This window comes from Molothrus ater, chromosome 1 (assembly GCF_012460135.2).
Source record: "Molothrus ater isolate BHLD 08-10-18 breed brown headed cowbird chromosome 1, BPBGC_Mater_1.1, whole genome shotgun sequence".
NCBI lineage: Eukaryota > Metazoa > Chordata > Aves > Passeriformes > Icteridae > Molothrus > Molothrus ater.
The window spans coordinates 66025914-66046345 of NC_050478.2; the positions used below are offsets into that span (position 1 = coordinate 66025914).

Sequence of the window (20432 nt, forward strand, 5' to 3'; positions counted from 1 at the left end):
TGTCCCGGGAGCGGCGGGGCCGGGCGGGCGCGGTGGGAGCGCGGTGGCGGGGGGCAGCGCGCAGGCAGCGCGGAGGCAGCGCGCAGGCGCGGGCAGGGAGCACCCAGCTCTTTATGGCCAGGTGAGAGAGTCCCGGCTCAGGTAAGGGGAGGATTTACCCACAGGCGTCCCAGGCGAGTGGCTTGCCCTCGCAGTCCATGACCAGCAGGGACCCGGGGACTCGGAGCCCGCAGCCAGGATGTCTATCCTTGCCAAGATGGGGGACTGGCAGGTAAGGTGACCCTCTGCCCTGGGGGGGTTTATTGTTACTTTGGGACGGGAGGCAGGGCTGGAGCGAGAAGGGTGACGGGCCCGGAGGGAGCTGGGGGCGAGCCTGACGCTGGGGTTGGGTGTTTTGCGGCCCTCGGTGCTGGAGCCGCCCGCGGCCACTCGTGAGGCCCGACTGCAACAGGTAGAGAGCGGCGGACTGGGCTCGACAGGGGCCAGGGCTGCTCCGCCGCCGCCGCCGCCGCGGGTGACACGACCCCGGCAGCGTGGGCCGGCCGAGGGCGGCGTGTGCCCGCCCGGCGTCCCTGTGCCCGGGGCCAGCGGCGGCCGGCCCTCCGTGGAGCCCCGGGGCTGCCCACGGGACGCGGCGGGACCCACGCGGGGCAGGGCCCGCAGCCGCGGCGTGACCCGGAGCGCATCGGGGACTGCCGCGGGAGCTGAGACCTCTCTACGAGCTCCCACCTCTGCCTGTCCCATGGAAAAATAACGCTGCCGGGTCCCACCCGGTAGTAGATGCGCCGGGGGCGCCCCTGGAAAGCACTCCCGCGGGATGAGCTGAAGGGAAAAGCAGAACCCACCGGCGAAAGAGGCCAGGCGGGAAACACGCGGCCCGCCGGCGCCTCGGTCGGCCCCACGGACCCGAGGGGACCCGCACGCACCACGGGCCGGGCTACACGTGTGGAGTTAGGGAGGTTCACGAACCGGGAGGCTCTTGAAAAACCCTGGAGCGCCCTGATGCCCGTCCGCTCGGGCCGGATGACCGCAGTTTGCCGACTAATGAAAGGGAAGATGCACCGTCCTGTTCAAGCACACGGGATTTTCTTAGAGAAAATGACCTTTTAAGAATTTATTTCTTCCCCAGAACAGTCCAGCTCCAGATGGGAGCCTGGTTTCTTTTTCTGCTCCCAACTTTTAGAATATCTCGACTAAGTCTTTCCTTAGACTACTTTGTTTTTTTATATCTTTAGGGTAGCAGCATGTCGTCTAAAAACAAAAAAAGGGTGAGGGAACAAAATAAGTAAACAAGTTATTTAAATTATTTTTAGATCGGCTGACATCTTTTTATCAGACCTGTGCGAAAAAGCGATCAAAAGAAGATTTTTCTTTCACTGAAATCAATTCTTGCGCAATCGTATTTACGGGTTATCTGCCTTGAAATCTATTCCCGACTTTTCCTTACACCCCGGCCTTCCTTGCTCCTTCTCCCCGGCGCTGCGGGGCCCCCCTCGCCCCGCCTGGCCGGAGGGGCCGGGCCGCGGGAATCGCCTCCCGCTGCCCCGTGCGGATCTCTCGGGGAAAGCCGCCCCCTCCCGCGCAGCCCTGCGCTCCAGCGGCCCGGGAGAGAAGGCAAAAGGGTCAGGCCTTTGGCCCACGGGAGTCCCGAGCAGCCGCAGCTGGGCGGCTGTCCCGGGTGGGAGGCTTTCCCGGCCGCCCCGGTTCAGACAGGACGGCGCTAAGGGGCGATGGGCCCCTTCGCCAACCCCCTTCCCTCCTCTTTTTCTCATCTCCAGCACCCCCCCGGGGCATTAACTAGGCTTAATCTGCCAGCTCCATTTGAACCTCAATGGGAGTAAAAACAACAATTTACTCTCCTGCCAGTGGTAGACAAAAGCGCTGGTGAAAAAGAGCATCGGGGGTGGGAGTATGGTGGAGGAGGGGGGAAGGGGAAAGAAAAAAAAAATCCGTTTAGGGGACATGGATGTTTGTGTGTGTGAAGGGGCAGTCCCGGGAGCCCGGAGGCTTTGCCACCCTTCCCGGCGGGGCGACACGTGGGCCGGGCCCCCGAGGGCCCACTGCGGCTCCCCATCGGAGCGCAGGGGCCATTTGCTCCTGGAGGCAGTAAATTTTCCACCGACGTGGAGGGCGGGGGGGAGGGTGGCCCCGGGAGGGTCTTCCAGGCCGACGAGGCAGGTTTTGCCGTCGGCGAAAGGAAGTTTCGGTGAGCAGCAGGGCAGCCAGGTGCACAGGCAGCCGTGGGGATGCCCGGCTCCTGGGGACGCCTGGGCACACGGCTGGCGTGGCGAGCTGCGCCAGGCCCGACACGCCAGCCCCGCGGAGAGGGAATGCCTTGCCCTTCGGTGAAGCGAGGGATCACCCAGAAATGAGGAAAAAAAAAATAAAAGAAGAAAAACGGGAAAAACGAAGCTTTGCGGTGGATGTATCAAGGCTGGGCACCCGGGGAAATAAAAGAGGAGAAGGGTGGAGAAGCAAGCCCCCCAGGAGGGCAGCCTGAGCGCTCCCTTAGCGGCACATTGTTAAGCAAACGAAGCGCCCCACCTAAGAAAGTACCAAAGTTTTATTGTGGTCATTGTTTTGTCCTTTTGCTCAAGTGCTTGCAAAAGACTTTGGCTCCTGCTACAGTCAATTTACCGCTCGCCCACTTCTATTTGGGAGATAATGTTGGATTTGTTTGGGGTGGTGTTTTTTTTTTTTGAAGACCAATAGCTAACAGAGCCGAGAAGAAAAAAAAAAAAGAAAAAGAAAAAAAAAAAGCAGTTTGGAAGCAAAGAAGCTTTTAAAATATCCACACACACAAAAAAAAAGACATAATCCAGAGGGCAATAGAAGCCTCCGCAGACAATAACCTCTTTCGAGCAGGACACGAGTCTCGTTTCTCCTCGCTTTGCTTCCTTTAACCTCAGTGAAAAAAAAAAAAAAAGGAAAAAAAGTGGGTAGGGGGAGAGATAAATCCCATGGGGTGGCTTCATGGCTAGCCCCGAACTTTCTGCGGATCGGACGGGAGCCTCTTTGATTTCACTGGCCACTTTCCTCCCCGCTGGCAGGCAGAGGCACAGGGGCCAGCAGCGGCCCGCAGGCAGACAGGCAGGGCCCGCTGCCCCCCCGCGCCGGGGCTCGGCAAGTCGAAGAAATCTTTTTTTGTCGTTAATTTTTTTTTCCTTGCTCGTGGGTTCCTTCTACCTGTGTCCATCGCTGCAGGTTGTTGTGCTGGCGAGCAATTGGGCTGTTGTTGATATGCTAATGAGGCGATTAGACTGTGGGTAAAGAGCTGGAAAAGGGAAAAGTTTCCACCATTAGAGGGAGATCTCCGAGCGCGGACGGGAGCGCTGCCGAGCCTCCACCAGCCGCGCTCCCCACGCCGCCCGGCACCGCCACCGTAGGGAGAGGCAAGGCAGGGAGAACCAAATCCTCTCTCGCGCGCCAATCCATGAAAATGCTTTGGAAACTGACGGATAATATCAAGTATGAGGAATGTGAGGTAAGCGCTTCCCCCGGGCCCGGGCAGAGCCCCGGCCCCGCAGCTACAAGCGGGAGCCTTCAGCATCCCTCCGTCTCTCAATTTCGTTTAGGAAAACTTCAGCTCCGTCGTCAGGCTTCCTTGCGGTCCTGCAGCCGGAGAGGGGCTGGGGTCCTTCCCCAGGAACTTCGGGGCTTGTGGAAACACGGCTTTGTCGGAAGTGTATGAGGAAAGGCAAACAGGATCCAGAAGCAGCCTGGTCTATAGGTAGATCTTCCGTAGATAAGGCTCTTGTAGGATGCTACACTCATCCATATGGATGGATGGATGGATAGATGGATGGATGGATAGGCGGCTGGCTGAATGAATGGACCGATGAATGAATGAGAGGGCCAAGAGACAAAGGGAAGAGAATTATTCTTGCACCCTAGGTACCCGAGGCATCCAAATAAATTGGCTCAGGACCGACGCTTAAAAGCAGCCTTTTTGATATATCTGCGGGTTCATTATACCGAGCTGCACAAATTTACAGGGGTCAGCTGCCTAAATGAAATCACGGGGTTTGGGAGCAGTGTTCCCCCAGCCTCCTAATTTTCAGGGCCACATTCCCACGGGTTTGAGACATAGTAATTTAACCGCTTGGGAAAAAATAAATAAAATCCACCTCATTCGGTTTTGGAGCCGTTCAGCACAGATTGTGTGCGTGCATCTCTCTCTGTGCCTGTATGTGCGTCCATATTTTTACAAAGAGGCGAGTGTCTTTTAACCTGACACAAAGGAGAAGAAGGGGAAAAAGAAGAGCGATGCCCAGGACCCATGCCTAGTCTCAAACCAATGAATACTATTGTCACCCGTTTTGAAAAAGTTGCCTGTGCAGTGGGTTCAAACCGCGCAATAAAGGACTCTACTTTGCAAGTGAACGCTGTTATTTGGTCGTGACCCAAGCGGGAAGATCCCCTCAGCCTCGGCGGAGCCTTGCCGACATGCATCTCCGGGTCCAAGGGGGCACTCTCCTGTCCGACCCTGACGCTGGTTTGGGCGATGCTGTAGTTTAGGGAAGGGACCGAGGACTCGGCGGGCTCAGCGCCGACTGAGTGATTTGGTGATCTAGTCCCTGGTGGAGGAGTTTGGGATGAAGCTGTCTCCCAGTGCGGGAGCTGAGCTTTAGATCCACTCGTTGGCCAGTGCTTGATTTAAACGAGGTGTCGGGTGTTGGGGTTTGTGGGTTGCGTAATGTTTTTTTAATTTTTTTTTTTTAGTTGGCTGAGTTGGGTTTTTTTGGTGTTTTGGATTTTTAAATTTTTTTCAATGCAGAAAAAAAAAGACACATACTCCTCAGCTGCATTTCGGGTGGAAAGCGTGCCTCTTCCCCCTCCCTCCCCTCAGGACCGGTCTTCCAGTTTGCACACGTGCGAGCGTGTGGATTTCATCGCAAATGGCTTTTGTTGCCTTGCGTTAATGGGACTTCGCACCGAGGTGTTACCAAACACGGAGGGAGCAGCAGCCGCTCCGCGAACCGGCCGGATCGTGTGCGTACGTGTGGGGCTGGCTCTCCGTGTTTACCTCGGGAGCGGGTGCGAGAGCACTTTTAAGAGAGGATGGAAAAGAAGGTGGCTGTACCCCGCCGGGGGTTGAACCTGCCTTAAAATTAAAAAGAGAAGAAAAAAAAAAAGGAAAAAAGAAACAAAAAAGAAGGAATGAAAGATGAAAAAAAAAAAAAAAAGAAAAAGAAAAAGAAAATCAAAGATAAGCCCAGAAAAAGGGCATAAAAGCCCGGCCAGCGGCGCTCAGAGCCCGGGGCGGCCGGAGCGCCGGGGGGTCGGGCCGGGCGGGCGGAGCGTGGGGCCGGGCGCCGGCGGCGCGGCGGCTGCGGCGGGGCAGCGGCGGCGGCGAGCGGAGCGGTGCCTGTTTTAAGGGAGTTGTTTGGGAGTTGCACAGCCAGTCCGACGGGTTGCGCCGGAGCCCCGGCTTGTCTGGGCCGGGAGAAGCGCTCGCCTTGCCTCTTTCCCGGCTCCCGCTCCCCCCCGCGTCCCTCCCGCCCTCCTTCCCTCCCCGCCTTGCTGCCTCCTGCCTTTTTCCTCCGTCTCTTCCCGGATCCTCCGAGAGGGGGGCCGCGGGGAGCCCGGCGGATGCTCCTTGGGCTCCCCAGCCCCCCCCGCCCCCGGCGCCCGCTGGTCTCTGCGCTGGGCTCCAACCGGAGGAGGAGGAGGAGGAGGGCTGACACCCAGAGGGGGAGACACCCAAAAAAACTTTCCCAGCCGGTTTCCGGGACGTGGGGCACGGAGGCGAGCCTGCTCGGCGGCGCGGGGCGGCCGCCGCGGGGGCAGCGGCGAGGGGAGCCCCTCGGCGGGGCGCCGTCGAGGCATGGACGGGGCGGCGGCGGCGGGCGGTCCCGTGGAGCCCACCCCGCGCAAAGGCGGCGGCGGTGCGGCCGAGGGCAGCAAGAACCAAGCGGGAAGCGAGCAGCCGCTCTTCTCCCTGGGCTTTGAGGCCGGCTACGCGCAGCAGCCGCAGCCCGAGGTGCGCCCGCGAAGAACTGCGGGGCTGGGGACATGGGGAGGCGGCAGCCGGGGGGAAGGGAAGGGAAGCGAAGCGAAGGTGAGGAAGGATGAGGGGGGGGATCCCGCGCCCCCTCCCCTCTCTCCTTCTGCCCGTCTCTCCCACTCCCTCCCCGCCCCCCCCCCCCCCCCTTTTCTGCACCCCCCTCCTGGCTCCCACCCTCTCCCTCTCTCCGGATCTCTTTCTCTTTCACTTTTGCATGCCCTGCAACCTTTTAAAATGTTGCCCCTTTCCTGTGATTCGTCAGACGCAGCAGCATGTGCCCCCTCTCTCTCTCCCGCTCCCTCTCTCTCCCTTTTTGTCTCTCTCTCCCTCTCCCTCTCCCCCATCTCTGATTAGATACACTGATTCTTCATTCAATGGACGTCATTTAGAACAGGCTCTGCCTTGAGTTGCCTTCTCGCTTCACGCTCGATTTCCAGCCATTCTTCCCTTATTAAGTGTTCGTGTAATATTAATAGTCATGAATATCTGCTATTAGGAGTCTCCAGGAAGGCAGCAGATCTGTTATTAGGAGCTCAAGTGAAGCAGCAGCTAAGTCAAAGGAGAAAAAGAAAGAGTCAGAGGAAAAAAAAAGGATTAAGAAACAAACACACACACGCTAAAAAAAAAAAAAGGAAAAAAAAAGCGCCAAACAAACAACCAAAAAAACCAACAAAAACAAAACAAAAACAAAAAAAAAAAAAAAAGAAAAAGCAACCAACTTTGACTCCTCACACCGCGCCAGGATAGAGAGCTCGCCTTGGGATCACCCGATGAAGGGCAGCAGAGATCGGTGCAAGTTCTGATGGATTATCGTGGCGCGCCCGCGGTGCAGGAGCAGCCCCGGCGCCCCGGTCCTGCCGCCCGCGCCTAGCGCCGGGCTCCGGCCGCGCTCCCTCCGCGCCCGCGCCGCGCCCGCACCCGCGGGGCTCCGCCGGGGGCTGCGCGCTTCGCCGGTCCCTTTCCTCTGCCTTTTTGTTGTTTTTTCTGCCTTGACTTGTAACCCCCGACTCTTCGCAGATGTTAGTGCACAGTTTTTCGGCTATGGTGAGTTGCTTCACGTTTCTCTCGGAGGGGGTTCGGTGCGCGCTGGGTGTTGCTATTGTTGTCGGCGGTGGCAGTGGGGGTTTCACACCCAGTTTTCCGGAGAGGGCTTTTTTTCCTTTCCTTCATTTTTATAAATTCGGTGGTTTACGTTTTGCCCTTTCTCTCTTTATTTTTCTTTCCTTCCTTCCCCTCACCCCCCCCCCCCCCCTTCTTTTTATTTTTCCTTTGGTCTGCTTCGAGCGAACGGCAAAAGGCTTTGCTTGGACCTTACCGCTTCGATTCCTTAACCTTGCCACCTGCAAACGTAGTATTTTCGCTTACTCGTTCCTCTGTTTCGGGACCGTGGTTCTTTCCCTCGAATCCTCCTCCGTGGAGGCCATTCCTTTTACCTCAGACGTTCATGTGGTCTCCTCTGCCCGGTTTCCAGAGCCGGCAGAGCCGTGCCGAAGCGCCCGGGCTCATTTCGGTGCCGCTCGCCCGTCGGGGCGGCGGCGCTTCCCCCGGCCGCCTGCCGCATTCCTCCGCTTCCCCGGCGGCCGGGCCGCGCTGCCCGCTCCGCTCCGCTCCCAAATTGCGCCCCGGCCAGCCCGGGCTTCGGCCGGGCACACGGGGTTCGTCTCTCCTTGGGTGGGGGGACCATGGCAGTGCTTTCTCCCCGAAACGTTTGTAAAACTCTAAGGGGGAACTACCGATTTGTTTGGAGGCTATTTCGGCGTTTTCTGGTAACAAAATGGCAGTGGGTTTGGATTTTCCAGGGTTTTCTTGGGACGCGATCGGTAATGTCAGCGACAGTATTTATTTCGGTTCTGTTAAGGGCCAGAGGAAGGATTTTGTGTTGTGGCAGAATTATTATTTCAATAATGCTCGTGAATCATTCTTTTTATTTGTGGGAAATACCTGCTCCTGAAATGCCGGGGCACGATCTGATGTGAATCCACGCTGTATCGCCGCAATGTTTTATTAATTACTATAAGCTGTCCCGTTGTAATTATTGCTATTATTGCTGTTATCGTTATTGCCGTTATTATTGGTTTTTTAAAAAGCGAGACTGCCTCTTAATTATTTGGGAAGGGAAATCAGAGGCAGAGAGATCTCCAGATCTGCTTTTCTCCGCCTCGGAGACGATGATTTGCCCCTCATTGCCCTATAGATGAAATTTTTAAGGCGATTTTGAGGAAAATCAGTTTGATATTATTATTGTTTTTCTTTTCTCCTTTCCCCTCCCCCTCCTCCCCCTCCTCTGCACCCTCCACCCCCCAACCCTTCCCCCCCCCCCCCCCCCCCCGGCTCCCGCTCCCCATCTCAGGAGCGCCACGACAGTACCAGCAACGGGACAGCCCGGTTACCCCAGTTGGGGACCGTGGGGCAGTCTCCCTACACCAGCGCCCCACCGCTCTCGCACACCCCCAACGCCGACTTCCAGCCCCCCTACTTCCCCCCCCCTTACCAGCCCATCTACCCCCAGTCTCAGGACCCCTACTCCCACGTGAACGACCCGTACAGCCTCAACCCCCTCCACGCCCAGCCACAGCCCCAGCACCCAGGATGGCCGGGACAGAGGCAGAGCCAGGAGACGGGGCTGCTCCACACGCACCGGGGTTTGCCCCACCAGCTCTCGGGGCTCGACCCGCGCAGGGACTACCGGCGGCACGACGACCTGCTGCACGCCCCGCACGGGCTGGGCTCGGGGCTGGCCGACCTGCCCCTCCACTCCATCCCCCACGCCATCGAGGACGTGCCGGTAAGCCAAGGGGTCACCCCGGAGCCCACTCATCCCTCTTACCACGGGAGCTCAACGTCGGGGGGAGAGGGAGGGAGAGAGGGAGGGAGGGAACGTGGGGAACCCCCCCCCCCCCCAAAAAAAAAAAAGGAGGAAGGGAAGAAGAGAACTCCCCCCCTCCTCGGCCCCCAGGGAAAAGTGAAGCCCCCACCTAGAACAAAAGGTTCTTGCAGCTCGTCCCTGAGCACGTCTCGCCGCTAACTTGCCCACTAAAATATAAATAAATCAAATTACCGTCATTGTTAACAATATCTTTCCTTCTCAATGACAATAAGCTGTTGCGATTGGAAGAATATATAATATCACCACAGGGCCGTGCATTTGGGGATTTCTTACTGCCTTGGGAAAGACACGAGTCTGAAATGCCTGTGAGGACATTTAACGAGATCTCACAAATGTAAAGGGGGGGTGGGGGGGAAATGGGTGAAAGTGGCCTAAGAAGGAAAAATTGGTTTCCCGTGATTACAGGATTGGCATACGGAATAACCACATCCAAAGTTATAAGAGGGTATGGGCAGATCCTCTTCTCTAAAGGAATTAATTGACAAATCAGGGAAGAGCTATACTAAAATGCTGCCGCCTTCTTTTAGTAGCGGTGCAAAGGGATGACCTCATAAATCATTACCTATAGGTTATCGAATTTGAGTCAGACCTGCTACACCCTATATTAAATCAAATGTTGGGAGCCTATTGGAGGATGCATTATTTGGGGGAACCTAATTCTATTATCGATGAGTACAGACTTTAAAAATGATTTCTAATTAAGCATGACATTAGTGCACAGGCTACTTACAAAGCAAGCCAGGGCTATTGTTCAGTTAGGAAAGTGGCCTTATGCAACATGATAGGTCGTGATCAAAGTTCATCTTTCTGGGTTTCTCCCTGAAAATGGAATTAGAACATGGCAATAAATTTATTAAAGCCCACAGAGCTCATGCTGAGGGACTGAAGCTGCTCGACTTGCAGGAGGAAAGAGGAGGAGGGAACTGTGGTATCTGGATGTGATTTTTGCCGAAATGCCATCCCAAATTACAGGATCAAATATTACAACAATATATTCGCTGACAGTTTAATGAGTACAGTTTCGTGTTGCAAGGATAATGTTCAGATGAACTTACCTATTTTTGGGGGTCATTTTGAAATCTTTTGTAAATTATACTCAGAGAAAATAGTGAATTTATTACAGCCCTCATCTGGCTAAATTAGCCACAGAAAATTGCTGGTTGTGTTTAGCAGTTTTGCAATAAACGCATACGTTTTCCAAAGTGGAGGATTTAGTAAGCAATTTCGATCTGTTAAAAGCAGGTCGACTCTTTAAACTTGATATAAAATAACATGGAGGCAATCGTATGAATAAACTAATTTGCTGACTGCAAGCCCCTGATTGCTGTAGGAAAACATGACCTAAAATGTTCTCTTGAATTCTCCCTCTCCCCAGTTGTGCTCCATGGCAGTGGGCTGATTTAGGAAGCCTCCTCTTCAGATCTATGAATTAATAGCATTGCTATACTTCGTGAAAACCAAATGCCATCTGGTTTAAATCCTTGAGCCAGTCTAGCCATTTTTTTTCTCTGTAAGGCTGAATCAGCAGGCTCCATGAAGGAGAGTATAAAATAAGAGGGTGCATCTTTTAGGTGTGTTTTATCTGGTTAAAAAAAAAAATCCGTTACAGAAATCTGAGTTGGGAGGATAATTTTGGAATTTTTCCGTTGCTGCAACAGTTAACCTTTAATAAAAACGACTGCTTAATATTTAAGAAAGTCAAGTAGACGGTGAAAATTATTTAATCGTAAATATCTCTGTGGGATTTTAAACTTAACAGTCTTCCCTGTACGGAATATGTGTAGAAATAACACAAATAAAAGTATTATGCCACACTACATTTACTTTATGGGTTTAGGGTGCATGCATAAAGGGATCATATTTCCCCATATAGTTAAAACACAAGAACTGCAGCAGTAGTCATTTCTGAACATTTCTCAATTTAATTATACTTAAATCCAGAAGCACTTTAGGCAAGTTACAAATGAGAGCATTGAGTATAATAAAACCTGTAATAAAGCAACTTAGTACCATCCACCCGGAATCATTGAGATCAGGCACAATTAACAGGAGCATAAATCCAAGACAGAATGGAAAATGTTAGAATCAGTATTATTGTTGGACAAAGACTAGAGAAGGAAGTAATAGTTTTTTAAATGGTAATGCCTGGGTTTTGTAACGATTGCGAAATCTTCTATCTCAGCAGCACTGGTGTTAATTTGTAAACACAGCCAGACATTATATTGCCTGTCAGTTTTTGGAATTAGAAAACACGATTTCATTTGACTTTCTAATCACGTCGTGACTCCGCCGCGCGAACCCCAGCTGTAGCCGCGGCCGCGGAACCTGCGAGGGGACAATAGTGGGGAGCCCGGGGGTGCGTGGGGCCCGGCCCCGCGCCGCTCCGCGCTCCTTTGTGCTTTCCCTCCCGCGGGCGCGGGAGACGGAGCGGGTGCAGCGGCCCCGGGGAAGGGCTGGGCCGGGCCGGGGCTGCTTCCCGGGGAGGAGGGAAGGGACGGGGAGGAGGGAGCCCTCAGAAGCTTAAGGCCACTCGGGCCCCGGGGGTGTGAGTGATTTATTGTATTTTTTCTTGGGGATCGAGGGAAGAGCTGGGAGGGATGCAGGATTCCTCTCGATAAAGGAAATCTCCCCCAAATCTCCTGCCTCCCTTCTCCCCCCCACCCACCCCTTTCCGTGCAGGATCTGTTGTTTCCCTCCCCACACCGTGCCCAGGAATGGGGGGAGCACAAAACTTCTCCTTCACCCCATCCCACCTCGGCCCTCCCTGCCTTTTGTTGTGGTTGTGCACTGACATCCCTGCCTGTTCCTTTTGTTGCAGCACGTAGAAGACCCCGGTATTAACATCCCAGATCAAACTGTAATTAAGAAAGGTAAGCTGCTTCCTTGCGCATACCAAACATGTCGTCACAGGCTGGGGACTGCTCGCTGGGAGGACTTACCCGGCCTCTCCCCTCTCCCCTCCAGCCCCCCGGCCCCGGGCTCCTTCCTCTGGCATGTACTGTTGGCCGAGAAAGGTTGGAAGCAAAGAAAAACCGGCGATGGGGGTTGAAATCTGCCCTCTTAAATGGCCACGTTTGCCGGGTATTTTAATTATTATTGTCGTTAACGAGGAAAAATGTTAGCAGATGATCTAGAAAATCCGAGCCGGTTTTTTAGTGCATTAGCGAACAATTGGGTTTCATAGTTTGCCCCATGCATCTGGCTGAGCGGAGGGCTTGAATCGTTGTTGGTAAACTGGAGCTGTGAATGTGAAATCGTTGTTCCCCCTTCTTCGGGTTTTCTTATTTAAATCACGCCGGTGATGAGGTGGGACTGGTGGAGAACAAGGGGCGAGTTTCTGGAAACTGATGTCTGTCGGTGGTTAGGGTGATTTGGTTTTCGTTGGCTTTGTGCGCTTGCTTCACTTGGAATTGAATTGAATTGAATTGCTTGGAAGCTGGTACCCAAATCGTTCTAAATATTTATTGCAAATCTTCACTCGATTTTCATTTCCCGTCGTTCTTTGGACAATCGAAAGATTGAGAAAGGTGGCACAGGGCATTTTGCAAAGCACGTTCTTGGTGGCAAGCGATGGGTTTTGTGTTTGGATGCTGTGTAGTGAGAACGCTGTTGGAGTAAAACTGGCGGGGTGGAAGGCGCAGCTAGCTCCTGCCTGCTCTGAGGGCTGCTGTGGCTGCGTGGCCACCTGGAATTTGGGAACCCAGGCCACCACAGGAGAGAGGTGCTGAGTAGAGGCTCTCTCCTCTCTAACCCTAATTGCTGTACAGCCAGCGAACCTGAAGTTTCATACCCCCCCACCCCCCGCCCGTAAAGCCTTTGTCACGTCAAATTAGATGTGCAAGGGATAAATCTTAAGAGATGCTCTTTCCAAGTCGACATGATAATTGGCTCTTTTATTAGTAATCTCAAGAGTTCGTTTAACTCCTGTTGTATCTATTAGCCTTCCCAGAGCTATTAATGTCACAAGTGATCTATCCAAAACGGAGAGAGCCCCCCGCTTGGTTGGACTGCGCCCGCCAAGCGGAGCGGGCTAAGGCAGAGGAGAAAGGGAAGGCGGCCGGGACCCGAGGCACCGAACGGCGGCACCTCCCTGCCGGCCGCCGCCGGGCAGGGACCGAGCTGTATTTTGGGGTGCCAGTCCTCCGCCGAGTTACGGGTCTCCCATGTCTAAATTTGTGCGCTGGCGGCGCCCCGGGCTTGCCGCATGTCCTGCGCCGCTGCCCGGGCACTGCCGGCCCGACACGGCGGTACCGGCGTGCGGCACCCCGGCCTCGGCGCCCGACGGGGGATGCAGCGGGGTCTTTTCAATTTCCCCGCTGCAGGTCGAGGGATGTCCGGCTCTCCCCCTGCGCCTCCCGACGGGAAAGGGGAGGGGTGCCCCCGCTGCGTCCCCGCTGCCCCGCAGGCGGTGCGGGGCCGGGGCTGGCCGCAGAGCGGCTCGGCTGCTTCCCCCTCCCTCCCCGGCTCCCTGCCCGCTCCTCACCCTCACCTCCCTGCTCCTCCCTCCCTGCAGGCCCCGTGTCCCTCTCCAAGTCTAACAACAACGCCGTCTCCTCCATCCCCATCAACAAGGACGCGCTCTTCGGCGGGGTGGTGAACCCCAACGAGGTCTTCTGCTCGGTGCCGGGCCGCCTCTCGCTGCTCAGCTCCACCTCCAAGTACAAGGTCACGGTGGCGGAAGTGCAGAGACGCCTGTCGCCGCCCGAGTGCCTCAACGCCTCCCTGCTGGGCGGAGTGCTCCGGAGGTGAGGGGCGGGGGGACGCGGGAGGCGGGATGCCGGGCCGTGCCGTGCGGGAGGCAGGCAGGGAGGGAGGGATAGGGATGGAGGCAGGGAAGGCGGAGGACGAGCGCCCACGCGGGGCGGCCGCGCGGGGGGAGTGCGCCGGCCGCCGCTAGGGGGCGGGGCGCGCGCGGCCGGCGGGGCAGCGCGGCCGGGCGGCGGGAGGGGGCCCGGGCGCTGTCGCCATGGTAACGCGCGGCCTTGCGCGGCCCCCGGAGCCCCGCCGTGGGGGCCCTGCGTGTCCCTGTCCCCCTCGTGGCCATGAACACCCCCACGGGCGCCCACACACACATACACACCCCCAGGACCGGCTTAGTGGCGGGCACCCTGCCATTGGCTACCTCACCCAGGCAATTAGGCAGTGCCTGGGCAGGGAATACCATCCAGGATTAATTAAGGCAGCTCCCATCTCTGCAGCCCCGCTTAGCCCAGCTCTGCTGCGAAGCCACGGATGGGCCACGTAGAGTTTGGTGTGAGGGCAGTGATGCTCTTGGGCTGCCGGCCCTGCAAATGGGTCCCCTCCCTTCACGCCTGGGGAGAAGCTGCCCCCATGTCCATGGCACCTTAGGAGCTCAGGGAGACACCTCAGCTCCGCGTCAGCTCTTGGGCTGATCTAGACCTTAGTGAGGGCCGCTGCTCTCTAGGTGTGATCTAAAGCACCATCCCTATATGTGGGATTCAGCTTTCAGCAACAGGTGGTCTTGAACTTCCCACAGCCATGTATCCCATCCCTTGTGCCTAAACCTTTTATTCCCTTCCCTGGAAAAGGATGTGTTGGGGGCACGTGTGGGCAGGAGCCAAAGTAGGAGCAGGTGTTCCCCCAAGCCCCATTTCTCAACACCTTTCTGTGTGGAACAGGGCAAAGTCTAAAAATGGAGGGAGATCTCTGAGGGAGAAACTGGACAAAATAGGACTAAACCTGCCAGCTGGAAGGCGTAAAGCTGCTAACGTTACCTTGCTCACATCGCTCGTGGAGGGTAAGTGACTCAAAGAGCTGGGAGGGCTCCTTTGGAAAATGTGCCTGTTGCTTTTGGCAAATGAGAGAAGATTTGCTGTTGGGTTGTTCGGGGTTTCTTTCTCCTTTCCCAGAGTTGGTGCTGCTCATTGGCATTTGGAAGGGCGTTATTTTCTGTGTCTTAAAAAAAGATCAGTTTAATTGTGTGCCTTTGCTTTTTTGTTATAACCTGAAATGGGTTTGTGTGAGTCCTGCAGACTCAGCAAAGTGTTCTATTATTTATTTGCGTTTAAGTTTCTGAGCTAGATGTTTTCAGGGCCCCATCTTGCTTGCTCATTCAAATGAGTAATCCCTCTGTGGAGTAAGCAGACCTCACTGGGAGTAGCACGGGAAGGATCCCTCTGAGGGGGATTGTGGGCTTATGAGCCCCATAAGAGACCTATGAGTATCGAGTTGAAAGTTAGGGGCAGCAGAGCCTCTAATACTTCACTGCTGTTCTTCTGCCACAGGTGGACAACCAAGCAATTTTAAATGTCAGAAGCTGCAGCTACTTTAAGTTTGTTCTCCCTCCCAGCCTGCAGCCACATAACAGTAAATCATTTAACTTTTCTGACATCTGCATTTGAGAAATGCGTGACCATTACTTCCTGAATTAATTTGGGAATCCTTGACCTCAGCCATGAATTAATGGTGTCCTGAAAGCCTCAAAGTTGCACCACTGCCAGCCCCCACTCCCTTTTGGTTCTCATTTTCAGAACACATGTTCCCTTGGCTGTATCATTCTCCTCTGCTTTGGCTGGAAAAGGTGCAACTTGTTTTAATGCCTTGGGATGTCCTGTGCTGTCTGGAGAGGTGGGAAGCTCAAGAGTTTGCAGTCATTTAGTTTTGAAGCAGTGGCTGTGTCACACTGGCTGACACCAAGTATGTCTGAGGCCTGCAGATAGACCCCTCTCCTTTCCCATTACTTACGAGTTTGGCTGCGTTTTAGACTGGTTCAGTTTGTGAAGTGCTCTTAAACTCAGCCTGAGCTGTCCAGGTTCAGCTTAACTTTGGTTGTATAGGCGGGAATTTGTTTTGTTGTCGCTTCGCATTCTGCAAGAAACGTTTCACGTTCAAAGGGACGGGGAACGACGCGCTGTGCGATGATGCCAGGCGTCATTTTTTTAAACATCAGGATTAGTGAACAAACTATATTTATACTGCGTGAAAATTACCGCGTCTTCATGTTTCTGAAAAGGCTTTGCAATTGCATTGACATGCTGTTGTGGTAAAAAAATCACGAGGGGAAAACTTGTAAAAAGTCTAGATTTGGTAGATGCTTAACGTTATTTGTGATGTTAATGAATATGGAGAAGGTTTTATGGTAATCCATTGTTCTGTTTGGCTTTCACGTACAATGGCTTTGAAAAGAATGATTTTTTAAAAAAACAAAACCAGAGGCCTGATCTTCAGATAACTTAGTGATGGTGGCTAATTCTGGGGAGATGATAGTATAAACATTGCTGAGGCTTCGAGTCCCATAGCGATGAGGCAGTTTCTAGAGTACTGTTATTGTTTATGATCCGCTCCATTTTATGGAAACAAGCTCACTGGACTGAGGCTTTGAAGCTCTAATTGGCGCATGCGTTCTTCCGGAGCTAGAGCTAATGGCAGGAAGCCCTGCAGTAAAAACCAACTGGTTCAGGAAATTAAAACCAAAGATTTGAAAATCAACAAAACAGACAGACTCGGTGGAATGACCCTAAAATTCTCATGGTTAATCGTTTGGGGGTGAACATATAATTATATGCGATCAAGTTAAATTTTAAACACTTAGCTGTTTAATGCATTTTATTTAGAAGAGCTCTAGGAGTAATTATGATCAATATTAATCATTGATGCATTGCAAAAGAATATAGAAATGTGGCTGAGGCAAACACATTTTCAGAGTAAATAGCTGTGAATAAAATGAACATAAATGGCTCTCTATAGGTATGGAGATGTAAATCGAAGCACACATTCTAGGTGGATGGAGCCTGTCTGTCTAAAAGTATCTCTTAGTAAATGTGAACTTTTAAAAATTCTTATGTGAGTTTTCACTCATAACAGTTGTTATGAAAATACACATTTGCATTGCCTTCAACTGAAGCAATGAAAACTGCAAGATAAGATTTAATTAACATTTCTGGCCCTAACTTTTTCAAAGAGAAAAAGTCCAAGCTTTTGAGAAGAAAAGCCCAAGTAGAATGTAATTTTTTTTTAAAATGTATTTTTGCCTCTGTTCAGTGTGTACTGACGAGCTGTGTTTCTTTCCATCCCCACCCGTGCCTCCCTATTCAGGAGAAGCAGTACATCTAGCTAGAGATTTTGGGTACGTTTGTGAGACAGAATTTCCTGCCAAAGCAGTAGCTGAATTTCTCAACCGACAACATTCCGATCCAAACGAGCAAGTCACAAGAAAAAACATGCTTCTAGCTACAAAGTAAGACATTTAACTTTTTGGCATGTTGCTTAGAAATAAGGGAGGGGGACAAACTCGAGTTTGGGGCTTTTATTTGTGAAGATATTTGTTTGCTGCATAACCAGTGGCTGATGGCTTTGTAAGTTGTGAGGGTGTGTGTTGGCCCTCCTAGTATAGGAGAGCTTGGTTTCCTCCAAATCTGTTTGCGCAGATTACGTTGAATAAGAATTGTGCAAATTGAGAGTGGATGTTTAGTTACAGAAAAAGCAGTAATTCTTCAAAGCAAAACATCTTCTGGGCCTATTCACTTAGCTTATCAATTTAAGTAGAAGGGGAAGTCTTCCCATTGACAGTAAAATAAAACTGGCACATTAAACTGATTTCAGTTCATTAAAATCGGGAATGGTTCTTCCTGCCTAAGCAGCTCTGTTACTTAGCTAATACAGGGATATTAAAAATATATTTTAAATGACAATCTGTATGCAGTTAAAATGCTAGCAGAGTTTATCGTTGGTGGGGCTGCCTAGACTTCCAGGTGGTGTGTGAAAATTATTGTTTTGGTATGTTTGCTGGAAATTAAAAGGGTTGTTTAGTAGCCCTTAATTACCAACGGAGGTGTCACCAAAGGGCACAGTGCCAGAGGACACAAGCAGGAGATGGGAGCTGCTTTATGGCTGGAAGACATTAACGTGGGTTTTAGAATACAAACTGTTTCAACACGCCTCTGAGCTCTCTTGCTGTAAGGTGTGTTATTTCTCCAACCATTTGTGCAGTGAGTGGGTGATATAACCTATCTTCTGCACCATGCCCTCGTATCCTCCCTTTTCACCTCCCTGGAAGGAAATTTCCAGGCGCTGGTTAGCGTCAGCCTTCCCCTCTGTGGAAAGGTCCCTTTGGATTTAGAGATAGAGATTTACATATATAAATGTTTCAGGATACCCTAATTTAAATCCTCACTTGCCAGCTTTGCCCTCACTCATTCTTCTTGACACACCAGGTGTGTGTTTTAGCCTTGTGAAGGAAGAGGCCCGTATCCCTCTCTGGTTCCCCCAAAAAAGGAATCTTCTAAGATACGGATATATCCCTTAGTTACCTTTGGATATCATAGTCTGTCTATTAAGCCTGCTCAGGAACTTTAAACTGTGTCTGTGCTCCAAACCCCAGCTGGGCAGGGATGTGTGTTTGTGGAGAGTGTTGGGGGCTGAGATACAGAGAGCTGGTGGGGCAAGAGGCATGTGTCTCCATGTTGCTGTTGCCTGCTGGTGTGTTGGATGGGGCTGGGGTGTGATGTGTGGTGTGCTGTCGTGTGTGCATGCAAGGTGAAGGGAAGAGGTTTGTGCGTGCCAGGGAAGTGTGAGAATTGGGGAAGGATGCATAGAGAGGAGAGGGAGAAAGGAGAATGTGTGTGCTCAGGTGCAGGAGCCCCCTTGATCCAGGGGCTTGTGCAGTCTAGCAGGGAGAATGCACAGGCTTTGCTGCCACCAGTGATGGTTCATTTCTCTCCCTCTCTCTTCCCTTCCCTCCCTTCCTCCCTCCCTCCCTCTGTCTCTCTGCTCCATTTGTGCTACAGACAGATCTGTAAAGAGTTCACCGACCTGCTGGCTCAGGACCGATCTCCCCTGGGGAACTCGCGGCCCAACCCCATTTTGGAGCCGGGCATCCAGAGCTGCCTGACCCACTTCAACCTCATCTCGCACGGCTTTGGGAGCCCGGCGGTGTGTGCTGCCGTCACCGCCCTGCAGAACTATCTCACCGAGGCACTCAAGGCCATGGACAAAATGTACCTCAGCAACAACCCCAACAGCCACACAGACAACAGCACCAAAAGCGGCGACAAAGAGGAGAAGCACCGAAAGTGAGGATCTCCCCCCACACGCTCCTCTCCCTTCCCCCTCATAGCCCATCGATCCATTCATGTCCCTCCTCCCTCTCCCGGGCACCCAGCACCCCAGGCTACAGCAACAGAATGAGCGTCCTTCTGCCAGTCCTGTTCTCTGACTCTGCAGGACTGCTCTGCCCTCTCTCCACACCCCTTCCCAGCATCCACATTTCCATTTGCTCCTGCTTAAATTCCCTTCTCTTCCCACTGCCACCATCGTTTAACCCCAGTTTGGAGCCTAAGAGAACAGAACAGGGGGACGGAGCCAGCAAAGAAAAAAAGTTCTGTCTTGAGTTTGTGAACTTTTTTTTAAATAAAACAAAAGGAGAAAAAAACCAACAAAAAATAAAACAAAAAAGAAAAGGACTTTTTTTTTCTAAAAATATATTAAAAAATTAAAAAAAAAAACCAAACAAAAAGAAATAAATAATACTTAAAAATTCTATGAGCTTCACCGGACTGAATCACCACCTTCCCTTACATAAACTTCAGTTAAGATTGTAGCCATACTAAAAATGAAAAAAAAAAAGTGAAAAAGTACAACAGCAGCAGCAGACAGACAAAAGGCAAAGAGGACTGATGACATTTTATCAGTATTGTGAATAAACTTGAACACAAAACACAAGCGGTTCCATGTCATATCTTCAGTTGTAGAACTTTTTCCTGTCCAAGGTAAAGCGACCAACTTGAACTTTCTATTGCAACACGATTCACGGTTATTATATAAGGGAATCAGTGTTCATGTATGTATATATTTATTTATGTGTAATTTAATGGGAATTGTAAATATGGTGAGTCTGTTTTAAGCCTTTTTTTATTTATCTGGTGATCTCGTTTACCTCTTGTTTAGTGGGTTTTAAATCTTCCCCTCTTAGTTCATCATGTGGTTCATGGTACTTATTTAGATATCAGAGGTTTTTTGGGGGTTTTTCTCTGGGATTCATCATTTTTAGCCCTATTGTAGCATGTTAAAAGCGACAATGAAGCAGCTGAACAAATAAAAAAACATTAATTTTTATATATAATTAGTATGACATTTAGTTTCTCATTGAAGATAAAATAAAGTGATGTTGGACCCTGGCAAGGTTTTTAAACATGTTAGTGGTTTTACAACCCTTATGTGTTGTGGAAAATGAAAAAAAGTTATTTTCATCCACTGTCCTTCTCCCAAAAGCAACAACAGAGCAATAAATTAATATTGTCTTTTAAAACAAGATTTAGCTTTACTTTCCTTTTTTTTCCCTCTTTTTTTTCTCCCTTTCTTTTGTTTTTATTTTTCTCTTTTTTTCTTTTTTCTTTTTTTTTTTTTTCCCAAAGAACTTCAAACATTCGGGACCACCTGGTATCCTGTATTTCCACTGGCCATATTGGAAGCAGTTATAGTTGTGTTGTATTGAGTTGTGCCGGCAGTAGTTTCCATGCCTATCAATGTATCATAGTCCTTTGTTGCCCAGATAAATAAATATTTGATACGCTTTATGTC

The 20432-nt window shown here is 51.8% G+C and overlaps 1 protein-coding gene across 3 annotated transcripts; it reads left to right on the forward strand.

Annotated features, from left to right (window-relative positions):
• Positions 1-238: 238 nt before the first annotated feature.
• TFAP2A (transcription factor AP-2 alpha) lies at positions 239-20128 on the forward strand. Of its 3 annotated transcripts, none has more exons than XM_036406469.2 (7): positions 239-271; positions 8358-8792; positions 11713-11764; positions 13408-13639; positions 14534-14652; positions 16950-17091; positions 18641-20128. In XM_036406469.2, exons 1-7 carry the CDS (start codon positions 239-241, stop codon positions 18927-18929), a joined length of 1302 nt encoding a protein of 433 aa, XP_036262362.1. In that variant the 3' UTR covers positions 18930-20128. The 3 variants fall into 3 exon arrangements, with proteins under 3 accessions (XP_036262362.1, XP_036262360.1, XP_036262361.1); XM_036406467.2 differs by lacking the exon at positions 239-271 and adding an exon at positions 3434-3484; XM_036406468.2 differs by lacking the exon at positions 239-271 and adding an exon at positions 6985-7051.
• The last annotated feature ends 304 nt before the right edge of the window (positions 20129-20432 follow it).